Here is a 19,312-nt window from a genome sequence, read left to right on the forward strand (position 1 = left end):
CATGAGCAGCACTTTGCCAGTGACAAACAGTAAAAGAAAGGCAAGATTCTTATAACCAGATGGAGCTTTGATTCTTGAATGCTTCTACCCAGGGAACCATGTTACTCTTTAAGGTCTTATTGGACCTGACTCTTGTTCTTCCACTGGAGATCAACAGAGCTAAACAGATGAAACCATCTCCAATAAGGCAGTCTTGTGGATGGCTTTTGTATGTAAATGTGTGTGAACATCTATTACTGACCATGATTATGGACTGGAACCTCCATGTCCTGAAGCACTATACCTGTGCATAGCAGCTGCTCGGGACAGGCCAGAGGGGATGGCTGTCCCTATACATTCCCAGCTACTTTTTAATGTAGAATGCCAGACAAAAATGTGCTTTAAAGCAGGGGTAGTCAACCTATGGTCCTCTGGATGTCCATGGACTACAATTCCCATGAGCAAACGCTGGCAGGGGCTCATGGGGATTGTAGTCCATGGACATCTGGAGGACCACAGGTTGACTACCCCAGCTTTAAAGGTCTACCCTCTGAAATCACTATCAAATATATGACTAAGCAGCTGGTAACTCGACGTTGGGGTCTCCAGGTCTCACAGGCCAAAAACTTCATAGTCAAGCGAGGATCTGGCCATGCAGCCAAAGTCCACTGTGGGAACAAAGAAAACTGAGCTTTGAATTCATTTATGAGCTTGCTGCCACGTAGGCCAGCAAGCAGCTTCCCCTTTCCTCCAGAGACACATCCCCGGCTCCCCACCCGTCGCCCTCCAGCCATGCGGGGCCATCCGGAAGCTTCCCCACCCCCCCCTTTGCCTGCACACAACCCACCAACTTTGTATTTAATCAGCCTGTCAGTCTAGGAGCTCGGGATTTAGAGCGGAGGGAGTGTCTTAATCTTTCTTCCCGCTTCATTTACCATCGTTATTGGTATCCATCTGCCGGAAGATTTTTTCTGTCCTCTTCTCCGGAGTTGACTCATCCTCCGGCATCTTCATCACCGAGGAGACCATTTTGTAGATGGCCTGCGGGGTGGGAGGGAACAGAAAGCAAGTTGAGCCGCGGATTCCTGCCCCTTGCAAAGCACAGGGATGGCCGGCCAGCCGGCTCTAGGCACAGCTGGCCCCTTGTGCAAGAGGCTGCTGCTTTGTTCCCAGTTTGCCTTCAGAGTGCACAGATGAAGGTGGAAAACCCACCGGACTTTGGGATGTTCCATATCTTCTCGAGCACAGCCAAACTCACTCCCTGCCCAAGTAGGGAAGGATGTTTCCAGAGAGCCTGATCTTGCCAGATTTTGGAAGCTAAATGCGGTCAGCCCTGGACAGCCTTGGATGGAAGACTCCCAAGGAACAGAACTGGTTTATCCATGTAGCATGTGCTATGGGCTCCACACTTCCAGGGTCCCAGCACAATGCCTGCTTCCCTCCCCCCCATGGATTAGAGTCATAGCCTCTCCCCTCCACCTTTTTGCCACTTTAAGGACCCCCCTTTCCACTGTGGGGCTCCCTTTGCCCCCAGTCTGGCAGTTCCCACCAGAATAGTACTTTACTAGGGCCCCGTGGATCCTTAAACTACTCCTGCCAAGGAAGTCCAGAGCTGCTGTACAGAGGAAGGCAATGGTCAACCACCTCGGTGTCTTGCCTTGAAAACTGTATGGAGTTGCTGTAAGTCAGCTGTGACTTGATGTCAGTTTACACACAGACATATAGGTTCAAGCCCTGATCAGGATGGCCCCAGCAAGCCTGATCTCATCACATCTTGGAAACCAAACAGGGTCAGTCCTAGATAGTACATGCATGAGATGGGAGGATGTAACTAGGTCTGCAGCTCTCGCCAAAAGGTCCTGCTGCTAGTTGGGGCATAGGTGAGGAAGGTGGAAACCCTTACCCACCTTCGCTGGCCTACAACCATCTCTGGATCTAGCCCCATTTGCTGCCAGCACCGCTGTAACGGAGAGCTCATTAAGATGGGTTGCTCAGCATTATGCAATCCGGTCTGTTCTGGTCCCAGGCACATGGAGCGCATAGAATTTCTAGAATGCCGTCAATCAATCCCTTTTGTATCCTTCCTTCTGAAGTGTTTTCTCATTGTCTCTGATCCACCTCTCATTTTAAAGTCTGGGGATTTAAAGATAAGCCCCCCACATCTATCCAAAGCACCAGCTTCTCAGTTACTCCAAAGCAAGCAGAACAGCCTTGATTAAACAAAAGCAGTATGTGTGTGTGTGTTTTTTAAAAAGATCCAGCATGTGATTTCCCAAGAGGGTGTGTGTGCATTGCCGGGTTGAAGAAATTGGTAATTAACATTCAAAACATCGAGGAAAAGCTTCTGGGGAGGGGAAACAAATCCAAGCAGCAGATGGGGAACAGGGAGAACTCTCCTGGACAGGATTTGCCATCCCCTCATCCCAGCCACCTTCTCCAGCAGAATAGGCATTATTTTAATGTCTGCAAAAGAAACCCAACTTTCTGGGCAAAGTCCAGAGGGGCCAACCAGTGGCAGAAGCAAGAAAAGGAGCAGTTCTTAAAGCAAGCCTACAGAATGAGACAATTCAGTGGTACAGTACAAAAGAGGTGTGTGTGTTTGTGTGCAATTCTATTATTACTCAGGCATGTAACACTCCTGTATTGTCGGCAGAGTGCACTGCAGAGCAAGATAGGGAGGTTACAACAACAGCCTAAACATTTGTTCCACAGGATCAAATCAGAGGACCATCTGGCCCTGCATCCTGCATCCAGCAGTGGTCAGCTAGATAGAATCATAGAATCATAGAGTTGGAAGGGACCTCCTGGGTCATCTAGTCCAACCCCCTGCACTATGCAGGACACTCACAACCCTATTGCTCATCCACTGCAACCTGCCACCCCCTTGAGCCTTCAAAGAATCAGCCTCTCCGTCAGATGGCTATTTAGTCTCTGTTTAAAAATTTCCAAAGAATTAAAAATTTCCAAAGATAAGAGGGATATTATGACAGTGGCCCTGTTTTGCTTCTCCAAGGCCTGCCGGGAACACCCAGCAGACTGCTTCTGGCCCACAAAGATTCCAAGTGGCTATCCGGACCAGCAGGCCTTGATAGGAACCATCGTCCATGCATTGTCTGACTCGCTCAAAAAGCCACCTGAAGCCAGTAGCTGTCTCCTGTTGCATGAAGAGGCAATTCCTTCTGTTTGTCCTAATTCTACTACAAATCAGCTTCACCGAGTGGCCGGAATGCTGGCATTACAAGAGGAAGTAAAATGCATTTAATGCTGTTAAAAATTACAAAGCCTGTGATATTCTTGGATAGATTCAGGTGGGTAGCTGTGTTGGTCTGAAGCAATTGAACAAAGTGTGAGTCCAGTGGCACCTTCAAGACCAACAACTTTTATTTTGGGCATGATGTGTTTGAGCATGAAAACCGATACCAAAAATGGAACATTGTTTTTAAAGGTGCTGCTGAACTCAAACTTCGTATATTCTTGGAATCATCTTTTCTGTAAATGAAAGAGTTTACAGTATCCCCTGGGTGATCTGTTAGCTTACCACCCAGTTCACCTTGCCACATGTGGCTTGGGAATTATACCTTACGTGACTTTTTGACAAAACACTTCCCATTCTAGTCCTCTACAGATCCCCAAAACAGACAGACAGACAGACCTGTCACAATCCACAGCTACTCCTTTCCCTCCCTCTGCTGGAGTCACCCATTTGGATTGCTTAATCTGACACCCGAACAGATGGGGAACAAAGATCAAGAGTGTGACTTGCCCAAAAACCTGCTGGTAAACTCCCTTAGCTGGACGGGGATTTGAATTTGGATCAGGGCTTTCCCGTCTGCCTGCTTACGTTACTGCTGTCTTCAATTGAATGGGAGGGCAGTGGTGGCTTTATATTAAATGAACAGGCACCTCTTAGGGCATCTCCAAACTTGTAGCAGATGCCTCATTTGAATGCAAGATACTCGTTCCAGGTGGCTGAAGAAGGCCAATCCTCCTTGGGGCCAAACAAAACCCCAAGGAAAGGAAAGCAAAGACCTTCAAGGCTTCTATGTGTCTCCAACTAGTGGATCTTTTGCTGATCTGAGTGCTCCGGTCAGAGAGGGCGCTGGTGGTTTCTCCTGCTCTGATTTGTTTTCTGTAGTGGTGGGGAATGCAGTAGCTCTTGTTCTTGGGACTTCCTTGACTTCAGTCTAACCATCTTAAAAAAAACAGCAACAGTTTCCTTGGGTATTTCCTTCTTTCCAAGGGTACTTTGAAGATTCAGTTTATAAATATTCAAGGCTTGGTTCAGGGACTGTCGCTCTCCCACCGCCCCAAGAAAAAGCCGAATCACTGCCTCCTGCTAGCAATCTGGGATACTTTCTGCCTCCCACAGAGAGCCCTTGATAAACAAAAACCTTATCTGGGAGCAATGAGAATTCAGTTTTCGATGTTATCATGTTTGGGAGAAAAAGGCATCCTGGGGGTGGGAATCCAATTTGCAAATTGCCCTCACCCTCAACAGAGGACCCCCCCCCCAGTGAATAGTAGTAAAACAATCCTTTGAGGTCTGAAAGCAAGCCTGATTCTTTGGAGAGAGCAAGGCTCCAGTACTGTAACTTGCACATATAAAGAACACATTTATTGTGCATCCCCAAGTGTGTGCATGCGTGTGTGTTTATGCAGAGGGCAGGCAATGGCTGAGGAAGGGTCCCTTCCTTACAAATCCTCTCCAAGGCATGTAACACCTAGCTCTAACCCGATTAACTGGATATTTTTTTAAATAAACAAAATAAATTAAACAGTGACAAGGGGGGGAAACTATCAAAGTCTCCCCCTTCTTCAGATTCTGGCCACTTCCACATGGTTTATCTGCCCTGAGTTCAAGGCTTTTGGAGTATGGGTATTTCTCCTGTTTCCCCACAGCAAAGTGGTGCGCTTCAACACCTCTGGGGGGGTTCTCCCCCACTTTTCTCTGATCTTTCTCAAACTGGGTTTCCTTCCAAGTTTTGAGAAAGATTGCAGTCAAGTTTAGATGGCTGCTGTGTGGGTGACACATTTGAGGGTTTCCTTCCTAGTTTTGAGAAAGTTCGCAGTCAAGTTTAAATGGCTGCTGTGTGGGTGGGAACATTTGAGGGTTTCCTTCCAAGTTTTGAGAAAGATCGCAGTCAAGTTTAGATGGCTGCTGTGTGGGTGGGAACATTTGAACATTTTATGGCCCACGTGGCAGCCATTTTGCTTGAACCTGTCCCTGCTGCAGTTGTTTTCTCTCCTTCCAACTATAGGGCTTTTGTTTAAAAACCAGAAACTGAATATCAACATTTATTTGTTATTAGTTAGATTTATATACCGCTGCTCCCAGCAAGCTGGCTTCTGGCGGTTCACAATAACCCATATGCCATTGTAAAAACAGCTATAGCAGGCTCTCTGAGTTTTCAGCCTTTTTTTTTCAAAGCAAGTATCTATCTACCGCAAGAGCCTCTTGTGGCGCAGAGTGGTAAGACAGCAGTCTGAAAGCTTTGCCCATGAGGCTGGGAGTTCAATCCCAGAAGCCGGCTCAAGGTTGACTCAGACTTCCATCCTTCCGAGGTCGGTAAAATGAGTACCCAGCTTGCTGGGGGGTAAATGGTAATGACTGGGGAAGGCACTGGCAAACCACCCCGTATTGAGTCTGCCATGAAAACGCTGGAGGGCGTCACCCCAAGGGTCAGACATGACTCTGTGCTTGCACAGGGGATACCTTTACCTTTACCTTATCTATCTACCCTGTCTCTTGTGGAAGTCCAAAGAAGAAGACATATCTTCACAAAGGAACAGGCCAGATATTTATGTAACTCCACTCCCCCAAGAACTTCAGAGGGCCTGCTACACCTATCATCAGCACGTCATATCCATATAACGATACTCCATTGCTTTCTATAAAGAAAGAATTGCAAAAGTTCTGGTGATCCAGGGGAGGAGAATGGCCAATTTCCAGGGACTTGGGACATGAACACTATGGGGAAACCCACTGTATAGAAGCCCCTTTGCTACTGCACTTTATCCGCAGCATGAGAGAAACCACAAAATCCTGCCCCCATGTAGAAACCACCTTCCTGCATGCTTACTGGCTAGTCCCATTTTCTCTCAGCCTCCATTCCTCTGCCTACAAAACGAGAACCACCACACCAAAATGCCCTGCAGAGCCACTGCATTGCCCTGCAAACTAAAACGGTTTGCAAATGTAAGACTACGAAAAGGATTCTTTCCCCTTCCCCCAAGGCTTCCTTTCGAGCTCTGACAGTTTGAGGCCCAATTGCCCTTCAAAGCAATCTTATCAAGGATTTCATTTTTACTTGCAGACACTGGCAGGATTAAAGATTCATGTTTAATTTCACCTCATTGTGGAAAAGAAATGGGATCCCCACAGGGCAGCTCTGCCCTGCCTCCACTCCCTGATGAGTGAGAAGAAAATCTGCAGCCCCACCCAGCCAGCCGGTGTCTGGACTCCCTGCCACAGGGGGAACCCCAGGGAGTCAATCGGCTCACACCTGGACCTCCGCTAATCTGCTTCCCTTGCCAACTCCATCCCCTTGAAAACCAGCTCTTCTCCTACAGGCATTTGCAGTGTCCCTGCTGCAGTGTCTGAGGATTAAAAGAGATGCATGCATGTGGAAGGGGAAAACAAGCAGAAAGAGGAGAGGACACACAGTAATGGGTTTAAACTTCAAGTACAACGATATAGGCTAGATATCAGGAAAAAAAAATTCACAGTCAGAGTAGTTCAGCAGTGGAATAAGGCTGCCTAAGGAGATGGTGAGCTCCCCCTCGCTGGAAGTCTTCAAGCAAAGGTTGGATACACACTTTTCTTGGATGCTTTAGGATGCTTTGGGCTGATCCTGTGTTGAGCAGGGGGTTGGACTAGATGGCCTGTATGGCCCCTTCCAACTCTATGATTCTATGATTCTATGAAAGGTCTACCTCCCCTACCTAGAAAAGGGCTGTTAAAGCCAAGGAAGGGATGTGGGCCTCCATTTTGCCAATCCCAACCCTTGGCGCCCTCCGAAAGAAAATCCACTACTAATTAGGGTTGCTAGCAACTTGGAGAAAAAACGTCCTGTTATTTTGGTGGTGTGAAGTGTCAGCAGTGAACATATGGTGACCCTGTAGGATTTTCAAGGCAAGAGACGTTCAGAGATGGTTTTGCCATGGCCTGTCTCTCTGTAGCAGCCCTATGCATCCTTGTTGGCCTCCCATCCAAGCTCTAAGCAGGACAAACCACGTTTAGCTTCTGAGATCCAGGCTGGGCCAGACATTTCATGAACCTAAACCTTCAATAGAAACCTCATGAGGAGAGGGAGAAGTTTTATACCCCACTTTTCACTACCTGAAGGAGGCCCAAAGGAGCTTACAATTGCCTTCCCTTCAGCTCCCCACAACAGACACCCTGTGAGGTAGGTGGGGCTTAAATAGCTCTGTCCAAACTGCTCTGTGAGAACAGCTCTAACAGGACTGTGACTAGCCCAAGGTGACCCCACTGGCTGCATATTGAGGAGTTGGGAATCAAACCCATCTCTCCAGATTAGAAACTGCTGCTCTGAACCAGCACCTAGCTGCTGAAGCTTTTCAAAGGCATGGTGGTGAATAACCACACCTAGCAAATAATATCACATTAAGTCTCTCTTAAAGACACAAGACATTTTTTCTCCAGGAGGTTCCCTACTTGTAACTCCAGCACAATCCATAAACACAATGAATGGCTGCTTCTAAATGGCAGATGCTGACAGTTACTTGCGCCTTGAAGGGTGGCCTTTCCCACTCCTTAATTAGGGCTACCAGCTTTAATAGGTTTACTCCAGCTTTAGTTGATTAATCAAAGAGGCCCAGTTTTAACCATGGAGAGGCAACGGAAATGGGTTGGAGCCAGGAACTGAAGGCACCTGAATTTATTTATTTATACTGAGGCCAGGGAAGCGCCCTTGCACTTCCAAATGAAAATAGAAAACAATAACGATGCATTTCCCTGGCAATGTGGCAGGGTTTGCATTTTAGATATAAAACAGGAAGTCTAACGTGTATTTAAAGATATTGACCAAAAAAAGGCAGAAGATAACTTTATTTACAATTCTCCATGCTGATTAATCTGTCAATATATAAACTGGGCCAAACTATCCATGGTGGGATTTGTGTCTTTCAACAGCCCTTGAAGATAGGGGCTTTAAAAGGAGCACAATTTCAAGCACAGAAAGGGTGCCTGGGGGCGGTGCCAAACAAAGGGGACAGGAGAGTTAGAGGCAAGGACATGAGGGGGGTGAAGACATCATGGGTGTGATTACATGAGTTCCAAGGCAAACCTGGAAGTGAAGGTGGGTAGTTCTAGGAATTGCTGGAAACACCATGGTTTTATCACACAGCTACCCACCATCGCTTCTGGGTTTCCCCCGGAAGTGACATCATCGTGCTTGCAATGTTGCCTTTTTTCCTTTTAATTTCCCCCCTGCTGCCACTTGAAGTGATATCTGGCAACAAGACTTGGGTGGGATATTTCCTGCCCTGACCAGTTGAATGGCCCGCCTAGCTGAACATTAATCCTTTTTCTTTTTGTCAGCTGGGCTAGGGGAAAGGGGGAGATGGGGAAAAAAACAGAACCTCTGATGTCTCCCATCATCTACTATATGGGTCAACCTAACTTCTTCCAGCACAGCTCCACCCTGTTTAGCCAGAGAATATCCCTTTCAAATGTTACAAAGGTTCTCTCTAGAATACCAACATTTATGCTGGCAAGATTTCCAGTGCAATTCATACCAAGTCTCTCTCTGCACTCAGCTCCTCCTTTTGTCTCCCTCCCCATCTGTAATTTTCCTTATACAATGGTAGAAAATTATTTCCTCTTCATAGCACCAGAAGAAGTGAGCTCTGACTGATGAAAGTTAATGCCGGCATAAATGTTAAGTCTTTAAGATGCCACTGGACTACTGTTTATTTATCTAGAGAGAACCTTAGCAATATTTGAAAGGCATATTTCTCTGGCCGAACAGGGAGGGGCTGTATTGGTCACCCACCTTTCCTCTCCGAACTAATTTTGGGAGGACCTTCACTTTCTAGCCAAACTTTGGTCCAGAATAGGAACTTTCTGTGTGGGTCTGAGAGAGATTTATAAGATTATGTGTAAGGTGGAGAAGGTGGATAGAGAAAATGTCTTTTCTTCCCATACCACTAAAATTTAGAGTCATTCAATGAAGAAGAAGAAAAGTAGGTTTTTGTATCCTACTTTTTCAGTACCTGAAGGAGTCCTAAAGTGGCTTACAATGAAGCTGATGGACATTCAATTTAGGACTTACTCAATCAACAACTAATTAAATCATGAAATTCACTGTCTGTGGAAATGATGGCCATGACAGACCAAAGTAAAAAAGGTCTATCAATGGCTCCTGGCTGTGATGCCTAAAGAGAAATTCGCTGTCCAGAGGCAGTCCACCCGTGAATACCACTTTTTGCACTGCAGATCTATATACCCTTCCAAAAAACACCCACCACCCTCACCTGCACAATTTCCAGCATCTCTTCCCTGCTGATGTAGCCGTTCCCATCCAGATCGTACATGCTGAAGGCCCACATGAGCTTCTGCTCCAGCTTGCCCCGCGAGGTGACGCTCAGGGCAATGATGAACTCTCGGAAGTCGATAGTGCCATCACCGTTGGTGTCAAAGGTGCGGAAGACGTGCTCGGCGAATTTGGAAGCATCGCCGTAAGGGAAGAAGTTGGCATAGATTTTCTTGAACTCCTCTACGTTGAGTATACCAGTGGGACAGTCCTTGAGGAAGCCCTTGTACCACTCTTGAAGCTCCAAGTCAGAGAATTCTGTGTTCTCCCGGAGATCTTGGAGCATCTCTGGACGCAGCTTGCTGTTCTGCTTCCCCATGGTTGAGCCAGAGTCTTACACTGAAATGCAAGTAGCAAGAAGAGGTCAGAGTGGAATAATAGTCTATGGGCAAATTCACATTCCACGTCAAGCAAACAGTCATGCTTTCTCACAGGAGTCTCCTCCAGTATATATTTTTATATTTACCACTCCCTCAAGCAAGCAAAACCCCTCAAATACTTTATTAGATCGAACTGGGCTTCTAGACAATCACAAGTGCTAGAAACTTGCTTTCAAAATCACAAGCTTTGAATGTCAGGAATTCAAACTCAACGTTCGAGTTCAGATTCTGTGGATGTTCAGTTTATGCAGATTGCAAGAAGCCTTGGAAATAATAATATACTGACAGAATGTCATATTATCCTTTACTCCATGCCATATACTGTGGGGAAAGGTCAACCAAAGTCACATGAGTCTGCAGGGCCCGTCTCTTGCTTTCCTGTTTTGCCTCCCTTTCCCTCCCTGCTGGTGCATTGGCCCACAGGTAGCCTGTTCCCAGGAAATGCAGAGCATCCTTAATGATGTTATCTGTCTTTAATGCTTAGGCCTGAGAGCCTATTGGCAATTCCAGCAAATCCCCAGGTCCCAATTGGCATCCTGCAACCAACAGTGCCACAGAATTCCTCCCTCCCATGCTAGACCATTCATCTACAGGAGCCTGGAGATGAGTTGCCATTGCAGAGTTCCCTCCTCTAAAAGAGCCATTTTCCCTTGAGGAGCTCATCTCTATAGTCTGTAGATCAGGAGTAGTCAACCTGTGGTCCTCCAGATGTCCATGGACCAATTCCCATGGTGGGAATTGCTGGCAGGGGCTCATGGGAATTGTACACTTTTGAATACAACAAAGCTTTGAACTTTTTTCTAGGAAGAATGTCTCAGCTTTTCTTCTGCAAAAGAGTAGTCTTGGTCCATGACACAGAAAACATTAAGAGTCGAGTAAGTTGAATGTCATTTGTCCTAGGAGATGGTTATGCCTCTTTATATCCATGCAGCGACTCAAGAGCATTCTAACAGCAGGCGATGGAGGTTTATAAAACACCCAAGATTATCTCTCAGGAAGTAGGCCGTTAGCTACAGCATGCCTTAAAACAAATTTAAATAAAGCAGCAGCTGCCCCAGCAGTCCTATATGTAACGAACGTTCCTTTAAATTTCAGTTCCTTCAAGACATTTTGGCACTGTTCATTCCACAGTAAGGCATGTCCACTGCAGTGGTATCTATTAGCAAAATAGAGAAGCTCCTGAATGAATGAATGAATGAATGAATGAATGAATGAATGAATGAATGAATGAAGTTGTATTCTGATCCCTGCATCTCAGCTGTGCCCATGTGGAGGGGGGAGGGCAGGGCAGGAGAGAGTCTCCCCCTCTGGTACAAATCTTCCCATCCCTGCCAAAATGACTCCTCCCTCTTCTGCCCAAATCCCCCAAACTGGCAGGCACAAGCACTGCCAGAGAACACCCTGGCAACCATAGAGTGGCACGTAGGCATCAACTGGGAACTGAGGAGAGATCCTCCCTCCCAAGGATCCTTTCACTCAGGAGGGGACTGGCGCCACAGCATGGATTCCCACCCCCTCCCCCAGTTTATTTTGCCTCAGTAACAGTGAGGGCCCACCACTTAGCACCTCTCCTTTAAGGAAACTGTGGCTTAACTTGTGTGTTAGTTCTTTGGGGAGTTGTACTCTCCCCCCCTCCTGTGAGTGTGTCTGCACACCGACTGACCCAAACTATCCCCTGCCCTCAGCAATATAAATACCCACCCAAGCTGATCCCTCCCAAATCTGGTGTGGGTTAGCAAACTGCTTCACAAGCGCATGCTTCACGTTATCAAAACATGGCCACTCTCAATGTGCAGGAAATGTGGCAAGGCTCCTGGAGACCCCAGAAAAGGTTTTCCAATCACCCCATGGAAGGAGGGAAGGTTGTGTGACGTGGCACAGGAGTGGTGGCCATTGTAACACCACACAAGGACTTCTTTGTGGCTAGCCAGCATGGTGCAGTGGTTGAGAGTGGCAGACTCTAATCTGGAGAAAAGGGTTTGATTATCTCAGAGCTCTCTCAGCCTCACCTCCCTCACAGGGTGTCTGTTGTGGGAAGAGGAAGGGTAGGCAATTGTAAGCTGCTCTGAGACTCCTTTGGGTAGTGAAAAATGGGCTACAAGGTCATGCACAAGGTTTTTTTTTTGGGGGGGGGGAAATTAACCCCTCAAAAAGATTATATATTTTAAAAAGATTAAATAAAAGGAAGGTAATCATTGAATCAAAGAAAACCGAATATCAATAGAACGAGAGAAAAATAATAGAACAAGAGTGTAAAAATTCAAGAAAAAGTGAGAAATAACTAATTAAGAAGTTTCACAAACGTTCTAGAATAACCCACACACACATACACCTTTAAAAATTCTGCGCATGGGCCTGGTGGGTATAAAATCCAATTCTTCTTCTAAGCTGACCAGGTCTACTCCAGTGACAAGGGTCATGCAAAAAAACAGTCAACTGCCATTTCTGGAGAACACACACACCATGGGCCCTGGTCAGAAGAGGATGCCCATGTTTCTATGCTACATCAAGGGCTATGGACCACCTATTCCAATATCATTCCCCCTCACCCTACTCTTTTCCATCTCCCTGAAGAAGAGTTGGTTTTTATACTCTGTTTTTTACTGAAGGAGTCTCAGAGTGGCCTTTCCTTCCTCTCCCCACCACAGTCACTTTGTGACGTAGGTGAGGCTGAGAGAATTCTGGGGGGACAGTGACTAGCCCAAGGTCACCCAGCTTGCTGCATGTGGAGGAGGAAAGGGGAATCAACCCCAGTTCCTGTCAAAAGATGCTCAGTCCCCAGGTTAATTTAAGCCAGAATTCAGGTCCAGGGCACATGTGACAGAGAAGCAACGAAAAGAGCATCTTTGAAGGGGAGCAAAATGGCATTTTACAACCTGTTGAGGTACTTCAACCAGCTACCTTTTAGACATCTGCAGTGCAAGGTGAGGGGGAGACAAAAGGAAAGGCTGAACACCCCCCCACCGACTCTCTTCAAAAACCCACTGCGGCTTTTGCTTTAGATTTGTACAGCTCTCAGAAGAAACAAGGCCTCTGCTCAGGAGCAATAAGGAGCAATATTCTCTCTGGTAACACAGCTTGTTCTCTTAGCTGTGGGGTTATCGACGGAAGATGATAAGAAAGAATGAAAAATCTATAGAAAAATGAGTTTTATTTTCACCCCTGGTCAAAACCCAGATCTCAGGCCCAAAGCTATCAGATGATTCTGCTTTTTGGGGGGAGAAAAAAAGGCGTTCCAGAGCAGACTCATTTCCTCTTCTTCTCTTCCTCACAGTGGGCCGCTGTCCGTTTCCCAGACAAGCTCAGCTGCACAAGATGAATGGCAGCGCAGATGCAATTAGGCCTGGCTGGTCTGAACGGCGGCCCAGAAAGAAGCAGCACTGCTGGGAAGCTCCGCCAAAGGCCCAAAGGCTGGCGTTTTCAAAAATGACAATCTCTTTGAAATTCTGAAATGAGAAAAGCCTCGCCACAGAGGTGTATTCTGCTAATGGGCAGTGCCATTCGGGTCCGGCCCTGTAGCTTTGCCGCTGGATTCCAGTAACAAATGCTGCACACAAATTGGGGAGCCACTGGGCCAAAGGCAGCCTCAACCCCAAGATTCAGGGCCGTCACTGGTTTTAAGAAAAGTCACACTAGTTTTGATCAACTGAGGCTGCGTGAATTTGCCCATGAGGAAAAGGAGTAGTTCTAAAGAACAGCCTGGTTTTTGGATTTAAACAGGTATCTGGTGCACTTTTTAGTTTCCCCGAATTAGAAGAGGCATACCTTCTCCACCTCTCTCACACAGGTGGGGAGGCCTCTTTTAAGATGCCACCTTCCACTCAAGAGTAGTTTAAAGTAACGATCCCCAACCTGTGGGCTGCAGACCACATGTGGTCCGTCGACTAACTGGAGGTGGGCCGCAAAGGACGCCTTCTCTCCCCCCCCCCCCGCCCTGGCCATTTACTTCATCCCCCCCCCCCGGCCCTTTACAACACACTTTGGGTGTCATTGTCTCCCATCACTCCCAGATGGGACTATCTCATTGCAGAGAAACAAGTTCAGGGTTCCCATTGATTTGTCATTGTCATGAGTTAAAATAGTGAATATTTTCATGAGTGAAAATAAAATGTTCCTTATGTTCATTGTTGTGGTGTGTCTGTATCTTATTTTGAAGGGATGTTTAAACATTACCATAGCGATCAGAGAGCGTTAGGGCAGTGGTTGAGAGTAGAGGAGTAAACTACCCCCCCCCCACCGGGCCTCAGTAAAATTGTTAAGCGTTGAGTGGTCCCCAGTGATAAAAAGGTTGGGGACCACTGGTTTAAAGATTTGGGGGCCCTAGCAGAGTACAATTGTGGCAAAAACAGCCAAACTGAGAGCGAGAGGGTCCTCCACAGTGGAAAGGGGTTTCACACCAAATGACCTTAAAGAGGGAAAACGGGGAAGGAGACAGCCTATGGCCCTAATCCGTGGGATGGAAGGCACCACACAGGGCCTGTGGAAGTACGGGGCCTGTAGCATGTGCTACATGAATAAACTTGCCCTGCTCCCATCCTTGCACACTTATGAAAAAGAGTGTTTTTTCTTCATCTGCCCCCCCCCACTAATTTAGAGCACATTTTTGACAGATCAGTCAATCACCACACTAAATGATGCAAGTCATAATTATTATGATGCACTGCAACAACAACAAAAACACCCTTTTTTTCTTCCTTTTGTTTCTTATATTTATTAGGGCCTCTCTTTCCCATGAGACCCACCTACACGGCTGCATGACAACGGTGATTGTAATAAAAATAAAGCAAGACATGTGTCACATTGCTTAAATAAAATCAACAATCAAATAATAATTAAATAACCAAAATAAACCACCGGGAACAATAAGCAAAATCAAAGGAAGGAAAGAAGGAAGGAAGGAAGGAAGGAAGGAAGGAAGGAAGGAAGGAAGGAAGAGAGGGGGGGGAGGGTGAAGGTCCTTCAGATAACCCAGTCTTAACTCCATGAAGTGGAGTGGACAAAGATACCTTGCTTTTCACCTGCCCCCACCCCACCAGTACTGCACAGAGGGAGTTGCTAAACCTATCTCTGGAGCCACCTGCAGCAGCACATCTATAACCCCCAGGCAGGTACCCGTCTCCCCAAGGACAGGGCAGACAACTTGTGGTCGTATGATTCCAGCCTCTTGCCAGGCATGCAAATGAAAGCATGGGCAAAGAAGTCTTTGCTGCTAACAGATTAGGAAGATCCTATCACTTTTTTAGGAGCCCTCACTCCGAAAACCCCATCGCAGGCCACAAGTAGTCCAGAATGGAGGCGAGGCTATAGATCCTCCCTATCATGGAAAATAGTTGGGTAACCTTGGGCCCTCTCAGCCCGACCTATTATTTATTTATTTCAAACACTCATTAGCCACCTTTCTCCTTTACGGAACTCCAAGGTAGCTTACGATATATATAAAACATTATTTTTTTTAAAGAAGCACAATAACAATAAAGAATGAGAAGAAGCCACAGGGGGTTCTTGTCAGGATAACAGAGAAGAGAGGTGAATGGGGCAAGTTACTTTGGGCCACATGAGGGAGAAAGGCAGTCTTTAAATACACACGGAGTTGCCTTCTACTGAATCAAACCTTTGTTCCATCAAGGTCAAGGTTACTCAGACTGGCACCAGCTCTGTGGGGTCTGAAGCAGAGGAAGCAAATAATGTACACAAACAAACACCAGAAAGTTCCAAGTAGAAATACGACAATGCCTGCAGTGGGGACTGGAGGTTTCCTAGATACAGAACTGATCGCCAGACTAAAAAGAACTTCCCACAGAGGAAATGGCCACTTTGGAGACTGGACTCTGTGGCATCATGACCCTTTGAGGTCCCTCCCTCCCCAAACCCTGCCTTCCCCAAGCTCCACCTCCAAATCTCCAGGAATTCAGCAACCCTAACAATGTTCCCCCAGGCAGATAAGCTTTGACATCTGACAGCTGCCAAGTCCCATCCTCAAAACATGGCTCTCCTATGAAGTCAATAAGCCTTCATCCCACAGCAAGCAGCATCTCCCCCTAAAGAGCACAGAGTCTGGCACAGTAGGAAGGCAACCAACCACAAGGCCTGAGGGAGCACAAAAGGGAGCACAGCTGCCCTTCTGGGAGAGCACCAGTTCTCCACTCCAACCACTCCTCCAGCTGGCCAAATACTCTCCAATCACTGCTTCTTCTGCTTTGTGGGATCGCAGCTGGGCACTAACTACAAATCTCCCCTGAGAAGCCTTTCAACAGACTGGGAAAGCGGAACAATCAACTAAATATCGTTTTATCACTATTTTTTAACGGCTTTTCTGATTTCCTAGCATTGTTAGCCACTTGGGTAGCCCTGATTGGGCCAAACTGTTGCAAATCAAGAAAATGATTCCAGAGAGAGAAGGAGGGAGAAAGAGGAAGAGAGCCACCTCCCAGGTTGCTTTGATTGGCAAGCACCGCAAGTATTTGAACCTGGGCTTCCTCAGATACTCAAAGGCACATTTCACAGGGAGAACACTTCCTTTCAATTATACAGGCAACCTTAGAAGGCACCAAAGGATAAGCCTCTTGGTGTAGTGGTAAAGAGCAGTAGCTTCTAAGCTGGCAAGCTGGGTCTGTTTCCCTGCTCCTCCACATGCAGCCAGATGGGTGATCTTGGGCCAGTCACAGTCCTGTCAGGGCTGTTTTCCCAGAGTAGTTCTGTCAGATCTCTCTCACAGGGTGTCTGTTGTGGGGAGAGGAAGGGAAGGTGATTGTAAGCCGCTTTGAGACTCCTTTGGGTAGAGAAAAGCAGAGTACAAAAACCAGGTTGTCGTCTTCTCTAAGCAAGGATTTCCAACCAGGGTTCTGCAGGACCCTGGACTTATGTGAGATTTTCCCAGAGGTTATGCAGTTTCCCCCAGAAATTTGGTTGGCTGCAGACATCACCAGATGTCCCTGGAGCCCACATCCCCTGTTGCTCTACAGGCCTGGTCTCTTTTTCCACAATGGACATGATAAATGCTCAACTGATTGACAGGCTGGCTCCCACCTCTCTGAAGGGACATGTCACCACTTCCAGGGTTCCTCGAAGCCTGAAAAATATTTCAGGGGTTCCTCCATGGTCAAAAGGTTGAAGAAGCTTGCTCTAAGGTGCAGAAAGTGTTTGTTAGTGGGATGAGCATGAGCTGGACAGGCAGGTGCCACAGAGCATGAGAGGTCAGCGGGAGACCCACGGCACCAGCCACAGGGCGTGGTGTGTCCAGTTCAAGGGCACTGGTGATGAATGGTGGACTCATGGACCCCCCAGCCCCTATCAGTTTTAAAATGAGCCACTCCAAGTCTTAGGCAGGGGGGAATCAGTCTGCCTTCCCAGATGTCTGGGCCGCAAGATGTTGTGGTGCCACCTCTCCACATTATGTGGCACGACTAGGAATCCACGAAGCTTGGTTGGCCACAGTTCTTCCCAGCCCCTCTTTTCAGGTTAACCACCTTCCTGTTCACCTGCAGCTTTTGCTAAGGAGGAATGGCATTCTGCAAACATGGCACCTATTGATCCCATCTTCGCATGGGTAAGGAGGATAGGTGGACATCCAGAGGAAGCAGGATCTTTCCAAAGGATGGAAGCAGCTTATACCAAGCTCTTCTTGGCACATGTCTTTGCACCTGAAATCTCTTGCATTCGCTAGAAAACACTGAATCGTTCCCTTCCCCCCAAAGGATCAAGAAACACCCTACTTTGGGGATAGACGCAGGAGAGGGAAACCCTACAGAGCTATTCAATGGTCTTTATTTTAAAACTCAAAGCTACTTCTCAATTCCTCTCCCCGCCCCCCAACAGGCAGAGAAAATTACAGCTTGACCCACCCAGCGTTGTGTGTGGGTGGAAATTTCCTGGTGGCTTTTCTTCTGCTTGTCATATTGCTGTGACTGCATAAGCCTGCTCTTAATGGCACCTGCATTTCCCTCCTCGTGTTCCGACTGCATTTAAAGGGAATGCCACTTGAAAGCTCGGCTCTAGTCGGGGAGGGCGAAAGAGACACACACAAAGGAGTTCCCCCTTCTAGAGAACCAGAGCAGAATCCAGAGTATTCCTAAAGAAACTGACTGGCCAGTCTGCAGTCACACCCAAAGCCAAGCCCTGGCCAGCTGAGGTTCCTTTCTCTGCACAAACATTTTCTCCACTGCAATTGCTTTCCCCAGCCTCTGGAGTGGGAGGAGGGGGCTGTGCTCAGAAAACCAGGCGGGGGCATCCCTGCCCTTGGCTCTGGGGCCCTCAAGAGCTCCACTCCAGCCTGGCACTCCACTCAGACCGGCAGTCACCCTCCAGGGTCTCAGGCAGAGGTCTTGCACATCACCTAGAGGCTGGTTCTTTTAACTGGAAATGCCAGGGGTTGAACCTGCGACCTTCTGCATGCCAAGCAGAGGCTCTTCCACTAAGCCACTGCTTTCCACCTTTTCTTTAACCCCTTTTTAAAAAAGGGAATAAGAACACACAATATTCTTGTGTGTCAGACAGGGTGGGTTCTCCCAGAGCCTCGAGGAGCAATTCCATTCCCCCTCCCACCACGCCTGGCATCTCCTGAATTCCCTCCTGCACTGCATATCAGGTCAGGCTGGCCTGGAATGGTGCAACTACAGGACAGAAGAAGGCAAGTAAAAGAGTCAAAGGAAAGAAATACAGAAAGATTCTGGGTGGCCAGAAAGGAAGGAGGGAAAAGGCAATGCCAGCAACAACCTGGACGGATTCTTTAGACCAAAGCAGCCACAGGACCAAGCAGCAGGTGATTTGACAAACCTCTGCCTAAGACCCTGGAGAGCCGCTGCCAGTCTAAGCAGACAATGCTGACCTTGATAGACTGATGCTCTGATTTAGTATAAGAGCTTCATGTGTTAAGGGGAGGGGCCACGGTTCAGTCTGCAGGAGGTCCCAGGCTCAATTCCCAGTGTCTCCAGTTACGAAGGCCAGGCAGCAGGTGATGTGAAAGATCTCAGCCTGAGACCTAGGGGAGCTGCTGCCAGTCTAAGTAGACAATGCCAACCTTGATGGAAGGATGCTCGAAGGCAGCTTCCTACGCTTAGCTCGTCCTTTTTTTCAGGTCATTGTTTCCATTTAATTACATCCTTCTAAATTTCTCTAACAGCATGAATGGCCTGCTCCATCCAGCGCACGACCAGATTTTAAAGCATCGATGAACAAGTTCAGTCAAGTGCAATTACAATCTATTTCTTGGCTGGAAGCTTACGTGGACTTCCATTTCTTTCGTCCTGCAGGCTCGCCAACTCCCTGCCAACTCCTCAGCTTTCTTAGGCAGATGAGAAGCCCTTGGCACAAGGCCAGCATCTTTTCTTAATCTGGACAGCACTTGGTACATATTTGACAGCAGGTACAGGAAAAGATACATCAGGGAGAACCCCCCCACAC

The 19,312-nt window shown here is 47.4% G+C and overlaps 1 protein-coding gene across 1 annotated transcript in view; it reads right to left on the minus strand.

Annotated features, from left to right (window-relative positions):
• Positions 1 to 19,312, minus strand: part of HPCA (hippocalcin) — a 31,011-nt gene that overhangs the window by 2,833 nt on the left and 8,866 nt on the right. Inside the window, exons 2-3 of the mRNA XM_077337365.1 lie at positions 9,475 to 9,872; positions 915 to 1,020 (exon numbers count right to left, since the gene is read on the minus strand). Coding sequence (XP_077193480.1) covers positions 915 to 1,020; positions 9,475 to 9,852 — 484 coding nt within the window. The 5' untranslated portion in view covers positions 9,853 to 9,872. The remainder of the gene's footprint in view (positions 1 to 914; positions 1,021 to 9,474; positions 9,873 to 19,312) is intronic.

Source organism: Paroedura picta, chromosome 5 (genome assembly GCF_049243985.1).
Source record: "Paroedura picta isolate Pp20150507F chromosome 5, Ppicta_v3.0, whole genome shotgun sequence".
NCBI classification, from domain to species: Eukaryota; Metazoa; Chordata; class Lepidosauria; order Squamata; family Gekkonidae; genus Paroedura; species Paroedura picta.